The sequence below is a fragment of the Montipora foliosa genome, chromosome 1 (genome assembly GCF_036669935.1).
Source record: "Montipora foliosa isolate CH-2021 chromosome 1, ASM3666993v2, whole genome shotgun sequence".
Classification (NCBI taxonomy): Eukaryota; Metazoa; Cnidaria; class Anthozoa; order Scleractinia; family Acroporidae; genus Montipora; species Montipora foliosa.
The window spans coordinates 62487739-62507738 of NC_090869.1; the positions used below are offsets into that span (position 1 = coordinate 62487739).

The 20000-nt window shown below is 41.9% G+C and overlaps 1 protein-coding gene across 5 annotated transcripts in view; it reads left to right on the forward strand.

Moving 5' to 3' along the window:
* Positions 1 to 20000, forward strand: part of LOC138003994 (uncharacterized) — a 33465-nt gene that overhangs the window by 234 nt on the left and 13231 nt on the right. Inside the window, exons 1-9 of one of the 5 annotated variants that reach the window (XM_068850359.1) lie at positions 1 to 7135; positions 9016 to 9087; positions 9820 to 9877; positions 10992 to 11003; positions 12176 to 12223; positions 13546 to 13679; positions 14885 to 14980; positions 16429 to 16580; positions 18617 to 18718. The exon at positions 1 to 7135 is cut by the window's left edge and continues 233 nt beyond it. In XM_068850359.1, the coding sequence (XP_068706460.1) occupies positions 579 to 7135; positions 9016 to 9087; positions 9820 to 9877; positions 10992 to 11003; positions 12176 to 12223; positions 13546 to 13679; positions 14885 to 14980; positions 16429 to 16580; positions 18617 to 18718 (7231 nt within the window). In that variant the 5' untranslated portion in view covers positions 1 to 578. The remainder of the gene's footprint in view (positions 7136 to 9015; positions 9088 to 9819; positions 9878 to 10991; positions 11004 to 12175; positions 12224 to 13545; positions 13680 to 14884; positions 14981 to 16428; positions 16581 to 18616; positions 18719 to 20000) is intronic. The other 4 variants (XM_068850368.1, XM_068850396.1, XM_068850377.1 and 1 more) reach the window with 4 other exon arrangements.

Here is a 20000-nt window from a genome sequence, read left to right on the forward strand (position 1 = left end):
ATTGCAAGAGCATCAAAGCACTTAATGCTGGCTTGTTTTCATTTGTTTAACAAAGAGTCGACATTACTTTTTAGGTAAACTTATTCTTAATTGATTTATGGCTTTCAGCCTTTTTCCTGAGCTCCCGTGATTTTAAATGGTTAAATTTGAATTCACAGAGGACTTTTTTTATATTAAAGTCGGAAGACCAGTACCCCAAATTGCCAGGATACAAAAATAGCCTCCGATCAATTTGTTAAGAGGGAAAAACAACGCCATAAAAGGTTTTGTAATTGTCTGGAAAATTCGGCAAATTCCGTTGAGCCACGTAGGTAAAGGCCGACGGAGTTTTTATTCAAGAATTTTAACTTTCTGTTTGCACACTGCTGAAGTAATGGACATTTCTGTGGCTTTGTTTGAAGAGCGCGTCTTGGACCTGCCCATTATCACAACATCACACCTAGAGTGATCGGCATGGCATATTATGCTTGTTATGGCGTACACAAGTCGCACACAAAATTGAGTGGAAAAACAGACGTCATGGTTTGATAGGCCGTTTTATGATCTTTGTGTTGGCAAAGTAGATTTTGGAAATCTGAATGGCTCAATTCCCAACGTATATTTCTCGACTTGATCCCCAGTTTCGGCGTTTTGTTAGCGTTGTCAATGTCCACTCTTCGTCGGAAAATTCCATATCGAAGGACGATTCGTCAAAAGACGGAGCGGCATCTTTGCAATCTACAAGCTCGTTCTCTGACTCGAACCAAGAGGTTCTCTCTGTTGACGCTTACACTGAAGAAGACTGGCATCGAGCTCGGCGTGCACAGAGTCAAGTTTCCGAACTTTTCTTGGAGTACGTGAACATTCTGAGCAGTGACAGCGACACGTCCCTCGGAAATTATCGCGATACTGGGTTTTCTTCTTGTACTTCGAGCTGTCCAGGACGAGAGGGAAATCCGCACTATATCCGTAACTCGGAGCAACGGGAAGGTCACGCAGGAATTAGGGATGATTGCTTTGAAGATGATTCTGTATTTTGGAGTGATGACTACGATGAAGATTTTCATAAACAACAGAGAAGTGATCAGTGTTTGCAAAAGCGGCCCGCTATGGTGAACAAAGAGGTAGAGACATTAGATTGGCCTCTTGGCGGGTCCCTTTCTAGTCTGGATAGAGGTAAAACATACTGCAATGAAACACAGGGACAATTAGAGAACGTCAGCGATACTAAACCGCGTGACACTTGGAAGGAAGACAATGCTGGTGCGTTCTCACTGCGCAAAGACCGTGACACCGTTGGCGCACAGAACATGTCACGTCAGTCAACTAGAAGCTTGGATGAATTGTCCTCTGTGGAGTCAGAGTCGGGCTACGCTCCGGATTTTATCGAAGATGGCTATTCGTCCACAAGTAGCGCTGATAGCAGCCTTGTGTGTTTCGCGCTTGTAGGCAAGAACGGTGATGAGGGAGCGAAGAGAAAGTTGGCTTCGAGAGGTACCCACCCAGAGGGCAAAAAGAAGCAGAGACGTGGCAAAGTAGATTCAGAAAACCTTCAGTCCGGAAATAGTAAGAGAGATCCCGGACTTAAAGCGTGTGTAGTGGCCGGGATATCAGGGGGACCTGCTGTAAGAGTCTTCCGAGATGAAGATCCGAAGATATCAAAGAGACCAAAATCAAAGTCTGCTCCGAAATATCCACCTGAAGATTCCCGGCGCTATTTTGCAATGGTGGATGATGACTTCAGCGATCAAGGCGCCTCCAGAGGGCTACCGTTTGAGCAAGAGAGGGCTGCAGTTACTGATCGTGAGTCTGTATTTGCCTTGTTTGCCTCCCCGGGAAATCCGTCAAAAAGGGATGAACAAGCTGAGAGAAAGCGGGATACAGAAGAAGCGATTGTCCGCGGTCCAGCAGGTGTCCGTCCCCACGAACAAGTTTTACTTGGCCATTCTGGAAATTGGAGTCAGAAAAAAGCTCACTTCAAGGAAACTGCAGGTCCTCTCAAATCAGAGGTAACTGTCGCAGACAAGAGTGCCGGAAAACGGGATGATTCATCTTCAAGGAACGGAAAAGTAACGTTTCACCACAAACCTTACAGTCGCGGTGAATTGGATAACCTTCCCAAAAGCAATTGGATGGGAGTTTCAAAGGAAAGAGTTGATTCTGACCTCATGTCAAAACAGACACCAAGAGGAGGACACGGCATGTATGAAGGCTCTGACGCAGGCAAACAACCGTCTGTTGGTGCCCAGATGAAGCGAGTTCCTGGAAATCTGTCTAGAAGTCAGGTCAAGTATGGGAATGTTAAAGATAAAGTAGATTCTTTCAAGCTGCAATCAGCGGAGAGGCAAGCTATCGGTAAGCCTGCATTCGGTCGCCAAAGACAAGGTGATAACTTAGAAGAAACCAAACCGCAAGATGTGACGTATGAAAGGGCACCGCGAAATGATGCTCCTCAGCCGAAACGCCCAGGTGCACGAAAAATGTCCGAAGAAAGAGTATCCGATTGGTTTCCAAGAGAACGAGTTTGGGTGAGGAATAACACGAGCGAATGTGCTCTCTCCGAAATACGTGGAGATAAGAAGATAAAAGATCAATGCCCACCATTAAAACCAGACGACTCGGCCCTAACAAATGAAAACGTGGAATATAACACAACTATTAAAAACGATGAAGCTTTGTTGGAGAAAGATTCTTCCAACAAAAGTTTTACTGATACGATCACGGAGGCCGAATTCGTGATTCCTGTCAGAAAAACTATCCGTAAGACCATTCAGGGCTTCACTTTGGATGACAGCTATGTTGAAGGGGAAACCAGTTCGAAGAAAGAAGACCATGTTGCTGTAGCGATTAAGGGAGAAAAATCTTTAATAAATAAAGCCGAAGATGGTGTTATGCGAGGTGAAGATAAGGAGGTACCTGTCAAGATTCCACCGGAAAGCCTTCAAGAAAAAGTAGGACGAAAGAGAGAAAAAGAAACAGAGTTAGTTGAGCACGGAAAGGCCGTCAAGATAGATAACATGAGAAGAAAAAGGATTTCCGATGCAGGTGTGAGCAATTTTGCCGATGAGGATCGGGGATTGACGTCTGGAGAAAAGTCGGGTATCTTTACAGCTGTATCCAGTGTTGACAGAGGGAGTCACGGAAGCGACGTGAGTGACACCAGCTTTTCATCGCAAACGCCAGACGAAATCGAGTATCCTGTAGTGGAGAAAACGCGCGAGGACCTGCGGGATTCTGAAGCTGAACTCATTAAAAGCAGGCGGCAAAAAGCTCAGCTTGTGACAGACCAACTCGTGGGTGGTCTCTCTCGGCGTTCCAGGTCACCGAAAACACGGGAACCGAAGTTCAATCTCGTCAATAACAGGAAAGTCAGCGAGAAAGAAAGACGGGCAACAGATCGTTCAGTTGAGAGCAACATGCTTTTGGAAACATCAAGCAAGAACTCTGAATTGTGCCCAAAGTTGAAATGTGATTTGTCTCCTCTAAGTGAGAGTACTGATAGACCTTCTGGAGATTTCGAAAGAGCTGGTAAACCTGTGGCAAGAAATAGCGATGATCCGTCACTGAGAATTAAGCCAGTAATTGAAGGGAATGGGGAAAAATCCATTACAAAAAAAGAATCAGGGACACAGCCCTTTTTAGAAGATGAAAGTCTTATAAACAAGGAGAACGTTGAAGATGTCAACAGTAAAAATTACGCCGATGTCTCCTCAGGAGAAGATATTAGTCGGGCAAAATATTTTGTCGAAGAAGGTGTGACCTTTACTCCTAGCTCATCTTGTGGACAACGAAGTCAGAGTTGGCAAAAAGACAAGACTATGGAAACGTGGCGATCTGCCGTTCAACGTAATGAAAGTAAAGTGTCTTCTTTTCCGGTAGAAGACGGTCCCTTTTGCGGAGAAGCAGTTCAAAGTTCTGATAAACAGGCAGAAACAGCTTTGGCTTTGCATGGCAAAGAAACGACAACAGTGGTGATGCCACTTGACATGACGGGAAAGTTGGAAGTAAAAGATTTTGGACAGGATGATGAAAAGCTGACCAGAACAGACTCGCCGCCTGAGGACAAGTCGCGGGATCACCGAGTCTCAATTGGTACAAGTCTCTTGTGCGCAAACGATTTATCCGAAAGACGTGGCATAGCGGAAGATATATGTTTTGTCGATGGCAACGAAATTTACCCTGAAGCTGGAGCCTTACCTACAGAAGCTACATTGGAGTTGAATCCGCTAGGTGTTCAAGAGCGGCCGGCACAATTTGTTCAGGATAACGAAGCTTTGTCGGACTACGATACTGAGATTAAATTTTTAGAAGGAATGGCTCTTAACGAAATTGGTTGTTTTGCTAAAGACGTGGGCAACAATGCAACAGCATCACGTAACACTGAAGTTGAAGAAGTCGTCTGCACATTCGACGGGCTTGACCATGGTCCTCTGCCAATGAATAACCCGACAAGGGACCTCCTGAGTGAGACCTCTTCTGGAAAGAGCCATTCCAAGCTAGTCGGAGAAAAACGAGTTTTAAATGTGGCTGTCAGTGGCCAACATAACCTCCACATCCACGAAAGAGAGGACAAAGCTGAAGCAGGGGACCCAGTAAATGCTTCCAAGGTTCATTTTGGTAAACTGCTGGTATGCGATGGAAAATCGGTATGTGGAACAAGTAATCACGCGTCCTCACAGGGGCACAGTGAGAATGCATTAAAATCAGAAACCCATGAAGGTGTTTCTTGCAATGAAGACATCCATTGCGATTGCCTACAACAGTATCTGCTTCAAGGCTGGAATTCGGAAGGGAAAAGAAATCATCATGAGATGCCAGAGGCCTCATCCACAAGGCACGATTTTGATGCTGGTTTTGAAGGCAAATCCGCGGAAAAACCCGCAAGCGCCGCTTTTGTTGGAAAGGTTTTAGAAAAGGAACGCCAAGTTGCTGTGATAAAAGAACTTGGTGATCAACCAGTGTATGAAAATAAAGGAAACCAGACTTCAAGTCCATACCACTTTGTCAATGCTGAATGTCAAACAAATGTGCATCTTGAGGTCTGTTCTGAAGGATCACGCCTCCAGCAACATGATGTTGAATGCCAGACCGAACTTTTCTCCAAAGCTTTAGCCAGCGTGGGTGTCCAGGTCGAAGTTCCTGGCACTTCCTTCGAAGACGAAAGCCAGCATTGGGAGGCGTTGCTAAGGGATGACATGGTTGGTGGAGGGCGTGGCATCGACGGGGACCGAGAAAATGTGCCGGATTGTGAACTTCCCGTGACATCATCAAAGGGAAGCCAGGTAGATGCTGATATCAAGAAACGCGACGTCATTGGATCTTCACACCAGCATATCTTAGACAATGGGGAATTGCAGATGTCAAGAAATGATTTCCCTGAGTATGTTAACGGAGAAATTTCTACTGCGGACAACGACTCGCGTCCAGTTGTTTCCGTCGTGAGCAAAGAGAGCCAAACGTCGCTAGAAAATCTGTATGTGGCAACGTCAACCCAGTGCGATTTGTTGACTGTTCAAAGCAGCAAAAACGAGGCAACAATGAAAGGTGATGAGAAAGGATGTCAAACGTCTCTGGACGATGACCTAATTCTTGCCGTTTCGAAAGAATGTCAGACCTGCGCTCCATCTCGTGCTACTGAAAAGGATAAAATCACTGGCATAGAGACTACAACTACAATCTCGTACCAAAGCAAAGAGTGTCAAACACTTCTGGATAATTCGTTTCTTGTCAAGGCGTTGAAGGAATTCCAGACCGCTTTGTTACGTTGTACTCCTGAGGAGCCTGACGTTGCAGTATTAGGGATAAAAGTCACAGGGGATAAAAAAGAACCATTGGAAGCTGTGTCGTCCATTCCTGCTCTACAGACGCAATGCCCTCTCTCGGGTTCCGATCTTTTTGGAGAGTGTCCAGGGCTGAAAGAGGAGAACGAAAAGGTCTACGAAAGCAAAGAAACTCAAACAATTGTCGACTCTGATCTTCTTTGTGCAACTACAAAGGGATGTCAAACCTCTCAAGAAAATTTAGAGGTGGAGACTAACACATCCTTTGAGATCAAGGAGTGCCAAACATTGCCTACATACGACCTACTTCTTGCATCGTCTAAGGCGTGTCAGACTTTGATAAAAGAGATTGAAATATCCCACCAACATAAAGAGTGTCAAACATTTCCGGACCTCGGCCTTGTTCCTACATCATCAAAGCGATGTCAGACCCCTTGGCTTGTAACTTCCGAAGAAGTTGGAAAGATGACGAAAACAACTCAGCGTGACATAGAATGCCAAACTCTTCTGGATGCTAAGGATGTTCTTGCTACATCAAAGCAATGTCAAACTGTATGGGTCAACAACTTGAAAGAGAATGAAAAACTAGGAGAAAAGGAGGAAATATCGAAGACGAACAAAGAGTGTCAAACAGAGACTTTTTTTAAAATTCCCGTGCAATCTTGCCCTGAAAGACCGAATGGGATTCAAGCCATCAAGAACAACAGCAAAGAATGTCAAACGGATACGTCGTGTATTCATTTGGCGGCATTGTCAAGGAGAGCTGATGCCGTCTCAAACAGCACCCAGACTGAAGACAGTCCTCCAAGGAACAATTCGAATTACCAGTCTAAAGATAGTCAAACTGCCGTCATTGTATTATCTTCAAAAAGTTGTCAAACTTCAAGCTCAGAATCTTCCGTTAATTGTCGTGACAGAGAAAGCCAGACTGTTCCTGAAGGTGACGTTGACCTTCTGTCATCGAAAGAATGCCAGACAATGCCCTATTCTCTGGAAGAGCTACAGTTTTTGATTCGCCACGTAAAGGGTTTAGAAGATGTGAAGCTCTGTAACGTTGCACAGGCTGAAGAGTCATCCGATACTTCTCGTTCGCTTCCTATGGGAGTTTTCCAAGATGCCAGCCATCCTTCCTGTGATGGGGAAGCACTCGGCGACGATGAAGCAGCCTTCTTTGACTTAACATCGCATGGTCGTGGAGGTGACACCCGACTTTATCAAACTGCTGCCAAATCAGAGCGTTTACGAGCAGACTCTCCGTTTCCAGTTTATTTCGCTGAGGTTGGCTGTCAAGCTGTGTTATGCCATTGTGGAAGTTTTTTTGATGAACGTGAAAACCATGATACTTGTTCTAGCGTGGCAACAGACAACCAAATCGGGTATTTTTTATGTTTTCGTGCTTTAAAGTAAAAAGTAAAGTAAAGCAACCATATTTAACGTCGATAACTCGTAACAGTAATTCAACTGACAAACCTGAGGTCGACGGTGCGCTCATTTTACTCCCCCCTCTCCATCAGTGCTCCGTTTTACGGGTATTTAAAGCTACTTAGCTACACGGAAAGGAAAGAAGTCGAAACAAGGATGCGAGATCCGGGAATCGAACTCAAGACCTCTCGCACCAAGGCCGCGCACTAACCGACTGTGCCATCCTTGCTCCTTTCGTGAATAGTTTGGTTTTAATACTTGACCATTTACCATTTAAAGTGATTTATTTAATCAGCAGTAAGGAAAGCATACCCGGAGACGCTAAATTAACTGGAAAGATCAATTGAGTATTTAAGCTAGGAAATGTGTGCTAAGAGATAGTTACTCGGACGTATTAAGAAATCGAACGAATGACTTTCCGATCAGTAGCGGGTTTCTCTATCACTCAGCTACAGGAGACATGTGTTAGCCTTAAAGAAGTTGACTTCCGCGGTAAGGATAACATTAGGGACCTTACGATTCAAGGCTGCAACGTCGACGAAACTTCAAATTTGGTGATTTCACGTCGTCGTTATGCAGAGGACCGCAAAAATACGTGCAGCATGATTATTTATGCTCTTTTAACCAATGATATCATTGTTTTATGGTGTTGTTATTGCCGTCGCTGTCATCGTTTCTTAAGCTCCTTCTTGGATTACTTTCGAAACACAGGCCATATTTTCACGAGCGGTTTTTCAGGTAGCTAAGCGAGTGACAACCGAAAATTCCGTGAAAACAGTTCCTTTCCCAACTTGCTTAAAGTTAAGGACGGTGCCTACTATTGCTATGGCGCATACGTTCTGCGCATCTCGAGACACTCGGATTTCCTATGGGTGATGCTCATTAATACAGGAATATTCTTGCACGGTTCAAAACTATGCAGAGAAAGCAGAACTTAGCAAGTGCTCTTGGTATTCAAAAAGAAAATTAGGGGTAGCCATGCATTTTTCAGAGATAATTAAGCTTCAATTTGGAAAAGAACGACATACATTGCTTTGTATTTCAAAGCTGTAACCAAATATTGTGGATTAATTATCTTCGAAAAATGCGTGGCTACGCCCAATTTTCTTGTTGGATTTCAATAACACTTGTTAAGATCTGCTTTTCCCGCATATTCAGTAAACCGCGCAAAAATACCTTTGAATTAGTAGGCACCGTCCTTAAGCGTGTCGGCAAATTTCAGTAGCATTCTCATTAAATTAAATTACTTTCGGCCAATGAGGAGTTGCTTGCGGTTTGTCAAATCGGAAATACAACAGGCGTGCTATTTTTATTATTTTTATTATTGTTTTGGCACGTGCTCTCTCCTCACTTTATCTTATATACCCGTGAAAACATGTATCATTTTTAAGTTGTTTAACGAAGTCTTCAAACAAACCACTTTCACGAATGTTAAGCGAGACAAAGGCTGTGATGAAAACACGGCCATAATCATCCTGCTCGCTCTGCATGGCACGTGCGTTTTACCCTTTTGATACCAAATGCACGTTCTGTTTTGGTGCACAGAGCACGTGCGTCTTACCTTTTAAGGCAAAAATGCGTGTGCGCTGCACATGTGGGCGTTTCATTGCATTTGAAATCACCAAATTTAAGTATCTGCGGAGAACATGAGCAAATAACAGTAAATTAAGAATTCGTTTTCTTCTTTTCTTTCTTTTCTACTTCAAAAATGAAATTCGTCCGTAATACCGAGGTTCCATTAAGCGGGGAGTCTTCAAGGCGAGAGTTGACTCCCTAAATTTTGCCATTCCTTGCGAATGCACTTTTCCTGACTCTTACTGCATTCTCTTTGTAGGGCGGCCATGCGTGTGTCTGAGGGTATGCAAAAAGAGCAAGCCAGTCTCATAAAGCAGCTAGACATTCTCAGGTAAGCGATCGAGAAGAACTCTCATCTTATGGGGATGAAGTCTGCAGTGGATTGGGAGTTTACTTTTGACGAAGCCGCTTATTGGTGTATTAGGTATATGGTCTGTAGTGGAGAGGGATGAGTATTGGGCTGTAACCATATTAGCAACAAAAATTAGAAAGGCCGGGATTAAATAATGCATTGAATCTTGTGAATTTTTTCGATGAGTAGCGTGGTAGCCTCTGTATTAATTGAGAGATTTAGCATCGCTTTTACGGCAAACGTTTGGCTAAAATTTGCGTTTTTACCAAAATCAAAAAAAATTTGTTTGATCGTTGCTCATTTTTCCTTGTTAGAGCAGTTTTGAAATGACTGTCGAAAGTAATTGTTGCGCTTGGTGATTGGTTTAAAAATCCCGTGCCAGTTTATCAACCAATGAGAAGGAAAACCAAAACCAATTGCGACTTGTACGCGCGATTTTTCCCGCGCTTTGAGCAAGTTACTCGGAATTGCTACGAATTTGGATTGGTTCATTGCGCAGTTTGCACCTGCTGTGATTGGTCGAAATAATGACTTTGGTATTTTTTTACGACACTCAATTGAAAACCACTCTACCTACAGATACCAGGTAACATCCCAAATAAGAGAGAAGTTACATGCTTTTACGACAACCAACAGCCCGCCGTGTGACGTTTTCCGTTTCACGCAGACGCCACGCTAAATCAGCTCTCTAATGACTTTTTTCGTTGTCAGGGATATGAATCAGAAACTCAGGGATGACAAGGACGCGATTGAGGCTGCACACGAAGCGGTAAGTTTGGTGGCCGTTTTAGTCGGCTTTTAGGGGTAGGGTAAGGGTCAGCAAAACGTGCCTCTGCCTGGCATGGACGGGGTGAAAATCTCTTAAAAGCACTATAAGGTTTCTAATTTCGTTTTATGAAAAAGTTGTTTGCATTTTTAAGCAACTGTGTTGGGACAGTTTATCCTGTGAAAAATGCGTATATATTTCACGTGAAATAGGCTAGGGTAGTGTTATAGCAATGACTTTCGTTTGATCATGAAATTCTATGAAGACTCACAGAGGTTGGGGCTGTGTTAGGTATGGGACGGGAGGGGTGGAGGATGTGAGCTACGGGCTGCAAGAGACCTTACAATCTATGACGGCGACTTCCACGAAAACGTCATTTATTATTGCCACTTTCTCAGTGTTTCGTGATTATTCCAGTTTGCTCATCTTCGACAAACTATATCCGAGCTATCCAGGAACTGAATTAGGAAGAACAGTGTTAAAACTAAGAGAGAAAATAAAACACTGGCCGTTGTGTCGTCGCGTCTTCCTTAGAACTTGAAATTTGGTCATTTCACGTTGCATATTTGCAAAGAACGGGAAAGAAATGTAACAAACTTCAAAGCGCACGTGCAGAGCAATTGTTTTGCTCATTGAAGTCTATTGTTTGGTGGCGTTCTCGCTAACGTTGCCTTCCTGGATCGCAAAGTCGCTTCAGTCGCACCGCCAACCTCGTTCCCAGCGTCTCTCTTCTTCCCTTCACCGGAAGGGAAGAACAGAGACCCTGGGAACCAGGCTGTCGCACCGCCAGCTTTCGTACATACCAGCCTCACACAGAGCCTATGAAACCACTACTGACGTCAAGAAAACACGCACGGAAATCTATCCAACGCATTTCGTTTGCATTGCGTTCAAAAACAACACACCCCGCTTTCTACTTGTCATCTCCTTCGCTATACTTTCCAGTCTTTTTTATTCCCCTACTGTTAAAAAATGGAAGTAACGAAGTAACAAAAAGAACTGAACTAGCAATTTCTTAATTTAGTAACATTAATAATGCCATTTAACTAACTGACTTGTTTTTGCCAATGCTTTATTGCGCATGTGCGGATTGTCTCCTTCTGGATTGCCCTGACAGATGCTAATGGCTGTATGTATTTGTTTATTTTTGGCTTTTGTTTGTTTGCTTTGCTTTTTTGTTTTGTTAAATTTTGCTATCAGCATTTCTTAACCTTAGCGTTTATTGCAGTGCATAGTTTTCATCAAAGAGTAATTTGTTTTTTTTGTGAAACAACGAAGACTCGCGATTCTTCGTAAGTGTAAATAAATGCTGAAGGTTAATTTTCAAGGCTCTGTTCTTAACTTACCCACTTAAAATGAAAGTAAAAGTTGAAGATACTTTTGCAAGTTAATACTAATATTGTTATTGTTTCAATTAGTTAATCCCTTTCGGTTGTAAATTTTGTTCCGCGTAAAAAAAGCCGGACGTACTAATCTAAAGCACGAGGCAAAAACATGCCATTATCTACATTCTCTCCTAACGTTGAGCTGACGAAAGTTTGTTTAAATGACAGTGATGTATTTCCTTCTTTTAAGTTAACTTTCATACCACCCTAAATTTCAAATAAAGCCTTTGATTTATTCTTATCAATCATCATTTTGTGTAATGCCGTGGCTGTTAAGCCCAGCAATGCACAGGTAACCCAAATTTCGCGGTTGAACATTTACGCGGGAGTTTTAGCACTGCACGCGGCAACAGAAAGGAAAATTGCACGTTGTTAAAAAACGCCGTTAATGCAGGCATGTTTTGCATTCCCCTTGATTTTTGTGCTGTCCACTGTGTAGAAACAATTTGGAAACATTTGTTCTTATCGTTGTCGAGGTTCTGTGTGGATAGGTGAAACCATAGGGAAACGATAGATGAAAACTATTTTGTTCGTTTTCACCGAGATGAAAATCAAGAATTTGAAAATGCATTACAGCAATACGTCACCTATTGTCATTAATGTGTCAACCAGATATCTACTGGCCGTAGAAACAGAGGATTCTTTTGTTCTTTGGTTGGCAAAATTTAAATATCAAACGAATTGTTTATAAACAGTGAAGTCTCCTATAGAGGACAAGGCCTTAATTTCTTGGGGGTGGTACCTTCACCGCAGTTGTCGCCGTTGGCTAAAACTCCTACATCCTCCGCTATGCTTCTGTGGAGCATTCGATTCAAGCTGTTTGACGTAAACCGATTTAAATTTTCTTTTGTGGTCATAAGTAAACATACAAGTAAACGTAAAATTAAGTTTCTAATAAACGCTACTTGTTAAACAGAAGAAAGAGAGAGGAAACAGTCTCAGCGATGAGATTGAGGAAGCCGAGGTAAGCGAAAGATAAAAAGTAATCAACACCGAGGTTCTTTAAACTAGTTTTAAGTAACTTTTCTTCTTACAACTCTTGTCGAGTACGGGAACTATTGTACCTATGCCAAGCTCTATAAAATGCAGCCGTGCAAACCTTAATTAACAGCGGCATGGAAAGCATCTACTGACATTCTGAACTTCCCATCTCATTGGTGACTGTCTTTGTGTGTCTTAAATTTAAAATGTGGCTCTCTTTAAGCGCAAATCAATCCACCTTTAATAGAACTTAATTCCGCTTAATCTTTAAGTTTAAAAGATGTCAACCGTTTCAAAAGAAAACATCTAGTCTGCTCTAAATAATAAGCACTGAATCCGTATTGTTAATAGACCATTTTACAGTTGTGTGCTTAGTTACCTGGCCTTTGAATGTAAGTGAGGCTGGAGTTGATTTTGCTTTGATAGATACCTCACTGCTTTTCTTATGTAAATTCCTATAATTAGCATGAGAACAAGGTTTCTATCAGAGCAAGGTCAACTCCATCCTCACTTTCATTCAAAGTCTTGGTAACTAAGCACACAACTGTAAAATGGTCTATTAGTATAATTGCAAAGGTGATTATTGAAAATTCTCTCCGCTGATTGGTTGCTTTTGAGGAGATTATTACGCGATATTCACGTAAGCGGTTTTTTTTTTCAAAATGGCCGCAAGTCGTTTTGTCGAGGTGACAGACGAAGAAATGAACTGTTTTAAAGAAAATGCATATTTTTCACATAATCACCTTTGTAATTATACTACTGAACAATTATTCACCTCAGGCTCGGTGAATGTCAGTGAATAAAAACCTTGATTCACCGCGTTATTGCACCTCGCCTTTGGCGAGTAATTATCAATTAACACTGAAAAATGTGAAAATGTCAAAAAATAACACCTTGAAATCCGCACAGGACAAGTAAATTAAAAACTGAACTCCAAACCCCTCTCCGACTCTACATCAGTAGTCCATTTCTTTTCTGAAATCTATCTTTTGTACTTATTTCTCGTACGTATGTTTGGGATTGGAACATTTAGACCTATAAATTGTGACGGCCCTCGCTCATGGTTGTGACGGGTGTGCCTTCGCCTTTGCTGGAATCATGTCTTTTATATTTGGAAGTAGTTAGGAGAATGAGCCGTTAGATCCTGGGAGTTGAAGAGTTAATTGAAGAAACACCTTTTTTTTAATTTTGTCGAATATTTCTTCAAACCACGACACAGCACGATTCCTAGAGCTAGAGTGAAAGGATTCAATTTCTAACAGGCCTTGTTTTAATCAGTTCCATTCCATTCTCTCACGCTTCTAGAAAAAGAGCAAGGTTTCTCGTCAAGGCTCGCAGATGTCCAGGTACTTGAGGAGAAAACGGAATGCGGGCCCTGGTGAGACGTGGGGAAATCAGACTTCAATGGGATCGCTCAGTGAGGATGATACAGACGGAAGGTTTGTTTGGATTGGCTTTCATGAAAGGATAATAACTTCGCGAAAATCTTTCCTTACCATTGCCTAGTTCCTAGGTCTCTGTTTTTCATCGCGGTCCATCCGTTCCCGGTCACGTGGTCTGAGCCCTCGTCATGTTGACGTCACCAGAAAGGATTGGCACTCAAGGGCTATAGATGGTTTTCAATCACTTGATGAAACGGTTATGTTGGTGCACAAAAAAGTGTTTTGCATTATAATAGAGTCAAATTCCCAAGAGACTTTTTCCTCAATTGTTCTGTGCATCAACATGGCTGCTCTGACGACAGGTGAAAACCATCTGTAAAGAAAAAGACATGCAAGAACGCGGCGGGGCCTTGTGCCGGCTAGCCTAAAGGCCGGGACACAATAGGCGATAAGTCGCTGCAACACTTCACGGGGACAAAGTCGCTGCAACAATTCGCCTTGTTTGTCACGATTACTTTTGTGATAATCATTGTCGCTGCGATCAGTTGCACGAATTCACAAGTTTGAATTCGTTTGAAATTCCAGTTTGAAACCAGTTTGAATTCGTGCGACTGATCGCAGCGACAAAATTTGCGAAAGCAGCGTTGTCGCACCGCGTGTACACTTCCGGCAACAAGTCGCTGCGACGAAATATATATGAATCGATGAGAGAGCGTCATATGGTCCGCCATATTGAATTAGAAAACTAGTTCACATTCCCCTCATACGAGATCACTGTGTGTGCACCGAACAGGCGTCGTGTCGCAGCGACTTGTTTTGCAAGTGGTACACACGGAGCGACTTGTCGCCTGGTGTGTCTCGACCCGTAAAAGTCGTTTTGATTAGCTGAAAATCTATTACAAGTTCCAGTCAATCCTCGAGTCTCTTGCAGCTCGGTAGTGGAATCTCTGAAGTTTATTTTCACGACTTTTAACAAGCACCCAAACCTGAAATCGGCATTTCGAAGGTTCGGAGATTATCATATTCTTTTCCGTGTATGCCCGTGTGAAAACAGAAAAAAAGATCACCATTTTAAACTTCGTGATGTTACTCAGATTTTTGAACTTGAATAACCATTAAATTAAATTAAAAGTCTTGAACCCATTTAAACCTCAAGAGATGACTGAAAAGCGTTTTTGTAATCACAAAGGCAATTGAATATTAAAATAGTTAGGTTTGTTAGATCTGTCTACTTTTTTTAAACCTGCCTTAAACCTTCGTAGGCGAGCCTCGAGGCATGGCAAACGTCGCGATATGAAAAAGCAAGGCTCGGTGATGTCTTCCTATTTTGGCATGGCCTCAAATAACAGTCTAAGCGGGTAAGTTAATGTTAACCCGATGTCTAACTTCTCCTTACCGCATTGGCTTGTAAGTTGTCACGTTGAGAAGAAATGAAAGAGAAAAAATCTTAATTAACGCAGTTTATCGACCTGTTAAAATTGTTGCACATAAATATCTCATAGCTGCTTATCCAAGTACGATAAACGTTTTGTAGTAACTCTTAAAACGGATATCAAGGATAGATTGGAAATTACCTTAATTAATGTAAAACAAGGATATTAAAGCATTCGTTGGAGGTGAAAAGAGAGATAAACATGATCAACACTGGTGTTCTGAGAAATTACCCTTTTTTAAGATGAATACAATGTTAGATCATAAAAAGAAATTTTCTTTAATTTTTAGACGTTGGCTTGGCTTCGGGGTGCGAAAACTGCTGGGGACTTTTGGGCTTGCGTTCCAGGACTTCTAAAGCCTGGTTTACACTGCGACATCAGCATAAACATAAGCTTAAGCATAATCTGTGTAAACCGGGAGTTACATAAGCAGAAGCAGATGCATAAGAAAAAGAAATCGTTTCCATTTTCTTATGCTAATGCTTATGTCACGTTAATAACTGTTAATAACTGTGTAAACCGGTGCAACATACATAAGCATAAAACTGACCACCATTTTGGAAACGTGACTCGTCTCATTCTCCAGCGAGTTTCTTTCTGGAGCTAACTGCACTTGCGTATGTCACTTCTCTTATGCTTAATGCAACAAGTGTGAACTTCGTGTAGTTTATCCTTATGTCGCAGTGTAAACCAGGCTTAAGAGACGACGGCGGCGGCCATGGTAACGACGCAATTAAAATCAGTATTATTATTATTATTATTATATTATTATTATTGTTTCCTGGCATGAGGATAATAATCGTTCTACACGTGCGGCACGAATTTTAGTACATTTCTTTGTTGCACTGCAAGGAAATATATTAGAATATGTTCCACACGTGCTGCACGATTATCTTGCTGTAGCGTAGCCATTGCCACCAACCGTCCGCGGTCGTCTTTATCTAAACTCCCTGAAATGACTCCAAACCTTTCAGGACAAAAGGCAGTCTTTTATCTTAAAGTTCTCCCAGAGAATGACGAGGCAGTGAATACATGATCACGCTCTTATGTTTAACCTTAAAGCCCTTGACCCGGTTGTTTGAAAGCTGATTAAGTTAATCTGGGATTAGCGCAAACTTTTGTTACACGTTTTCAACTTTTTGGTGAGACTTTCTTTTGCTAATTTTTGTTTTTCAAGATTGACTTCTTCTAATGTAAAGTTTTGCCAAATATCAACGTTGAACAGCATTTGGCAGTAGAGAAATAAACTTCTTGGTTTCATCTGGGATTAGCGTTAATCGGCTTTTGAACAATCGGGCCCTTTGACTGTAGTCTGAATCTTGATGTGTTGAACGCTTGCAGCTAACTAGTAAAATTTCCTTCTTTTCTAACAGGCCTGTTTCTGGCTCTCACCACAAGTCGATAGAGGAAGATGAGGCGGAGTTTGAAGGCGATCCAACTTTAGAACTTGTATCTGACGAAAAAGCTCAAGAATTAGAAGCACCAGCGTGGGCAGCAAAAATAATGTCTTACGTGCAACAAAAAGGTAAACAGGAAGTGTTGTTGCTTGAAATCTCGGATTTTTTTTTCATGTGGACATCCGTGAGTTAACATTGAATTTGTCTCAACGTAAGAGAGACTCGGATCGTGTTCTGTTGGGTAAAAATGAGCCCATTTTTAGGCTCATTTTTTGAAAAAAGGCATCAAACCCAGGAGAACATCTTTAAAACGTCAGCTAGTAGAGACTTCCCTTGTGTTCGCGAGTTTTCTAAGGGCGGGCGCGGGCTCTAGCTGTTAGTGACCGGACGCAGACGGAGAAATCTGGTAATAACTGTTCAACTTGTTACCCCGTTTTAACCTAAGAAGGAGGAGCAACTTCAATCTCTTCATTCCAGAATTATTGGGGTTGTTGACACGATTAATCCCAACAGAAAACTAGTTAACATTTAGCTCGTATTATGCAGTAGGAGAAAGGGCCAACCCAATCGTGGAGAGGGCTTTTTTCAAAGACGTTTCTTGACGTTCATCCAAGGAATAGCGTTGTTTTGAGGAGGACAGCAAAGAAAAAAAAACGTCGTAATCCAAAAAAAAAAATTAAATAAAATAAAAGATCCTTTTCTTCTCCTGTGTTTGTAGCTGCATGGTCCTTAATAAATGTTCTCTCCTGAAGAATAACCAATAGAAAAGTAACTTAATGCACTGCATTCGCTCGTCGCTCTCTGGCGTTACATATAATAGGGATTATTTGAGAATTCTACTGGCATGTTGAATTTTGACAAGTGATAAGTAAAGCTCAGAAACTGTGAGCTTACTTGAAGATTGGCCGTATTTATACTGGAGGACGTCCAGATGCATTAAACGTCTGGCCGTAAGTGCGACTAATATAAATACGGGACGCACTTAACTTCGACGGCTAGAAATCAAATTCACGATTTTCTTCGAAATATACTGGGATTTAATCACCAAAGAAATTGTGTGTACTTCATTGCGAAGTGCGTCCCAGTTTAGTGCGTCTCGTCTTTATATTAGGGAGCTTTAGCAACGACAACGGCGACGGCAACGAGAACGTCACAAGTTTGCGTTTTTTTAATGTGAAAAAACAATTGCTTTGCACACCCTGCGCGTGAATTTTTCATTTTTGTCCATTTCTTTGCCTTCGTCAGCAAAACAACAACGTGAAAGAACCAAATTTGAGGTTTTATGGGCGACGTCAGCACTTGGAGATAAATTTTCATTTTTTCCTTTGAATTAAGCGTGACTCATACCGATTTCATTCTCAAGGCACTGCCACATCATTGTCATGTTAAGATGCTTTGAATAATCACGAAGCGATTACAATGACGCGAATTTATGTTTTGAGATGACGTTCTCGTGGTCTTTCCCGTCGTCGTTGCTAACAGGGAGCTTACGAAACGACGACGCCGACGGCAACGACGACGCTACAAAACAATAGGTTTAGCGAGCAAAAACAATGGCTCTGCACGCTCTGCACGTGCATTTTACATTTTGGTACATTTCTTTGCCGTCATCTACTAAATGACGACGTGAAATGACCAAATTCATTGTTCTGTGGAGGACGTTAGTACATAACGATGAATTTTCAGTTCTCTCTCTACGCTCCCAACCCATTCATATCTGAGTTTAATTACTCGCCAGTTAATACACATTTTTAACGCGAAACGACATGAAATAGTTTCTTAGTGATGTGAATAACGCGAACAAGTATTTTTAAATGAAGTCCTCGTTGCCGTCGTCGTCCTCATTTCGTAAGCTCCCTAAAGCTCCCTATTAGACGGCTTAGACGTCTGACACAACTAAGACGTCTGTTAAGTGCTTTCGTTTAGACGGACTTAACTTGGGACGTTTAATTCGTCTGACGTTTAATGCGTCCACCTTATTTATCGTATTTATACTAGTCGTCTAAGACGTCTAAGATGTTAGATGTCTAAGATGTCGCCTTAGACGTCCTCTAGTGTGAAGACGGCTATTCATGCGCAGGCGTTAGGAAAAACTATTACAAGCGAATGGTCTTGTCCTGTATCCAATGCTCTCTTAAGTATGTGCTTTTTTAACTGGTTGTAGAAACTTCGGAAGAGGACGACGATAATTTGTCTGCGAGCAATGAGGAACTGGAAGAAGACGTTTTTAGGAAAAGAAAACATGAACTGATATCGGCGGCCCCAGGTGAGATAACGAAGTCTTTGATGTCCTTGGTGGAGGTGAAACCTCTCCCAAACATTCAAACGCCTCCACAATACAAACACGAATTTTTCCATTTTGCCATGTTTTGCGGAAGGAAGCAAATTCGGAACTCGCGAGTATTGAACCACGAAAGCTAACCGGAAGTGAACGTTTCTCGTGCAAAGACAGTACTGTAGTCTCTACGAGATTTTTAAACTAAACGGCTACTTTGCAATATCAATGTGGAAGTGTCAAGACGAGTTAAAAAGGAAAACATGTTACTTCAGCGACAGCAACGAGAACGTCACAAATTTGCCTATTTGTAGTGGGGAAAAAACAATAGCTTTGCTCTCCCTGAACGTGCGTTTTTGACTTTTGTCCATTTCTTTGCCATCGTCTGCAAAACAACTACGTGAAATAGCCAAATTTGAGGTTTTATGAAGGATGTCAGCACTTGAGGATAAATTTTCTTTTTCTCCCAGGCTCTATTAAAATGCTACTATGATCAAAAAAATCGCTTTCTTTTTTTCTTCAGATTTTGAAAGTGTGATTGCTTAAAACTTGACTGGCAAAATTTTGAGCTTTGATTTTTATCCAAAGGCTGTTTATTTTGAGTGTAAGTTTTGGATTTCATGGTCCGCCATTACTCGCGTTCAAAACTGACCGATTGGACCTCAGAGGGTTGGACCTAGGGAAAGTGACGTCATTTACTCACCAGCTTAAAATTTCAGAGTGTAAACGCAGCTTATTATATATGCAAAACACCAGTTTAAAAGTCTGAAACAAGCGCCCTGGTCTGAAAGCCCGAAAGTCCCGTGCTGCTTATTAATTCATTCGCGTACACACAGATTGCAGTCTTAAACTATTCAGTCTTTGACGTTATTTTTTTCTCGATCCAGCTCTCTCAAGATTTTAAAGTTAGTAATGGCGGACCATTAAATAGGAAAATTCCAGTTAAAATAAACAGGTGTCTTTTTGAAATCAAGGCTTAAAACTTGGGTCACGTAGAGTTTAGTTAACATAGTTTTGAAATCCAAAGAAAAAGAAAATTTGATGTTTTGGTCATAGTAGCACTTTAAGCGGTGTTCCGACCAGTGTCATTCTTGAGGAACTACCACACCTTTGTCATATTAAACTGGTTGAAATAGTCACGAAGTGATTACAATGACGCGAATTTATATTGTGCGATGACATTCTCGTTACCGTCACCGTCGTCGTTGCTTAAGTTCTCTATGAATTGGACCCACGAGAACAGAAACTGCGCTAACATTGTTATATTTTGGGG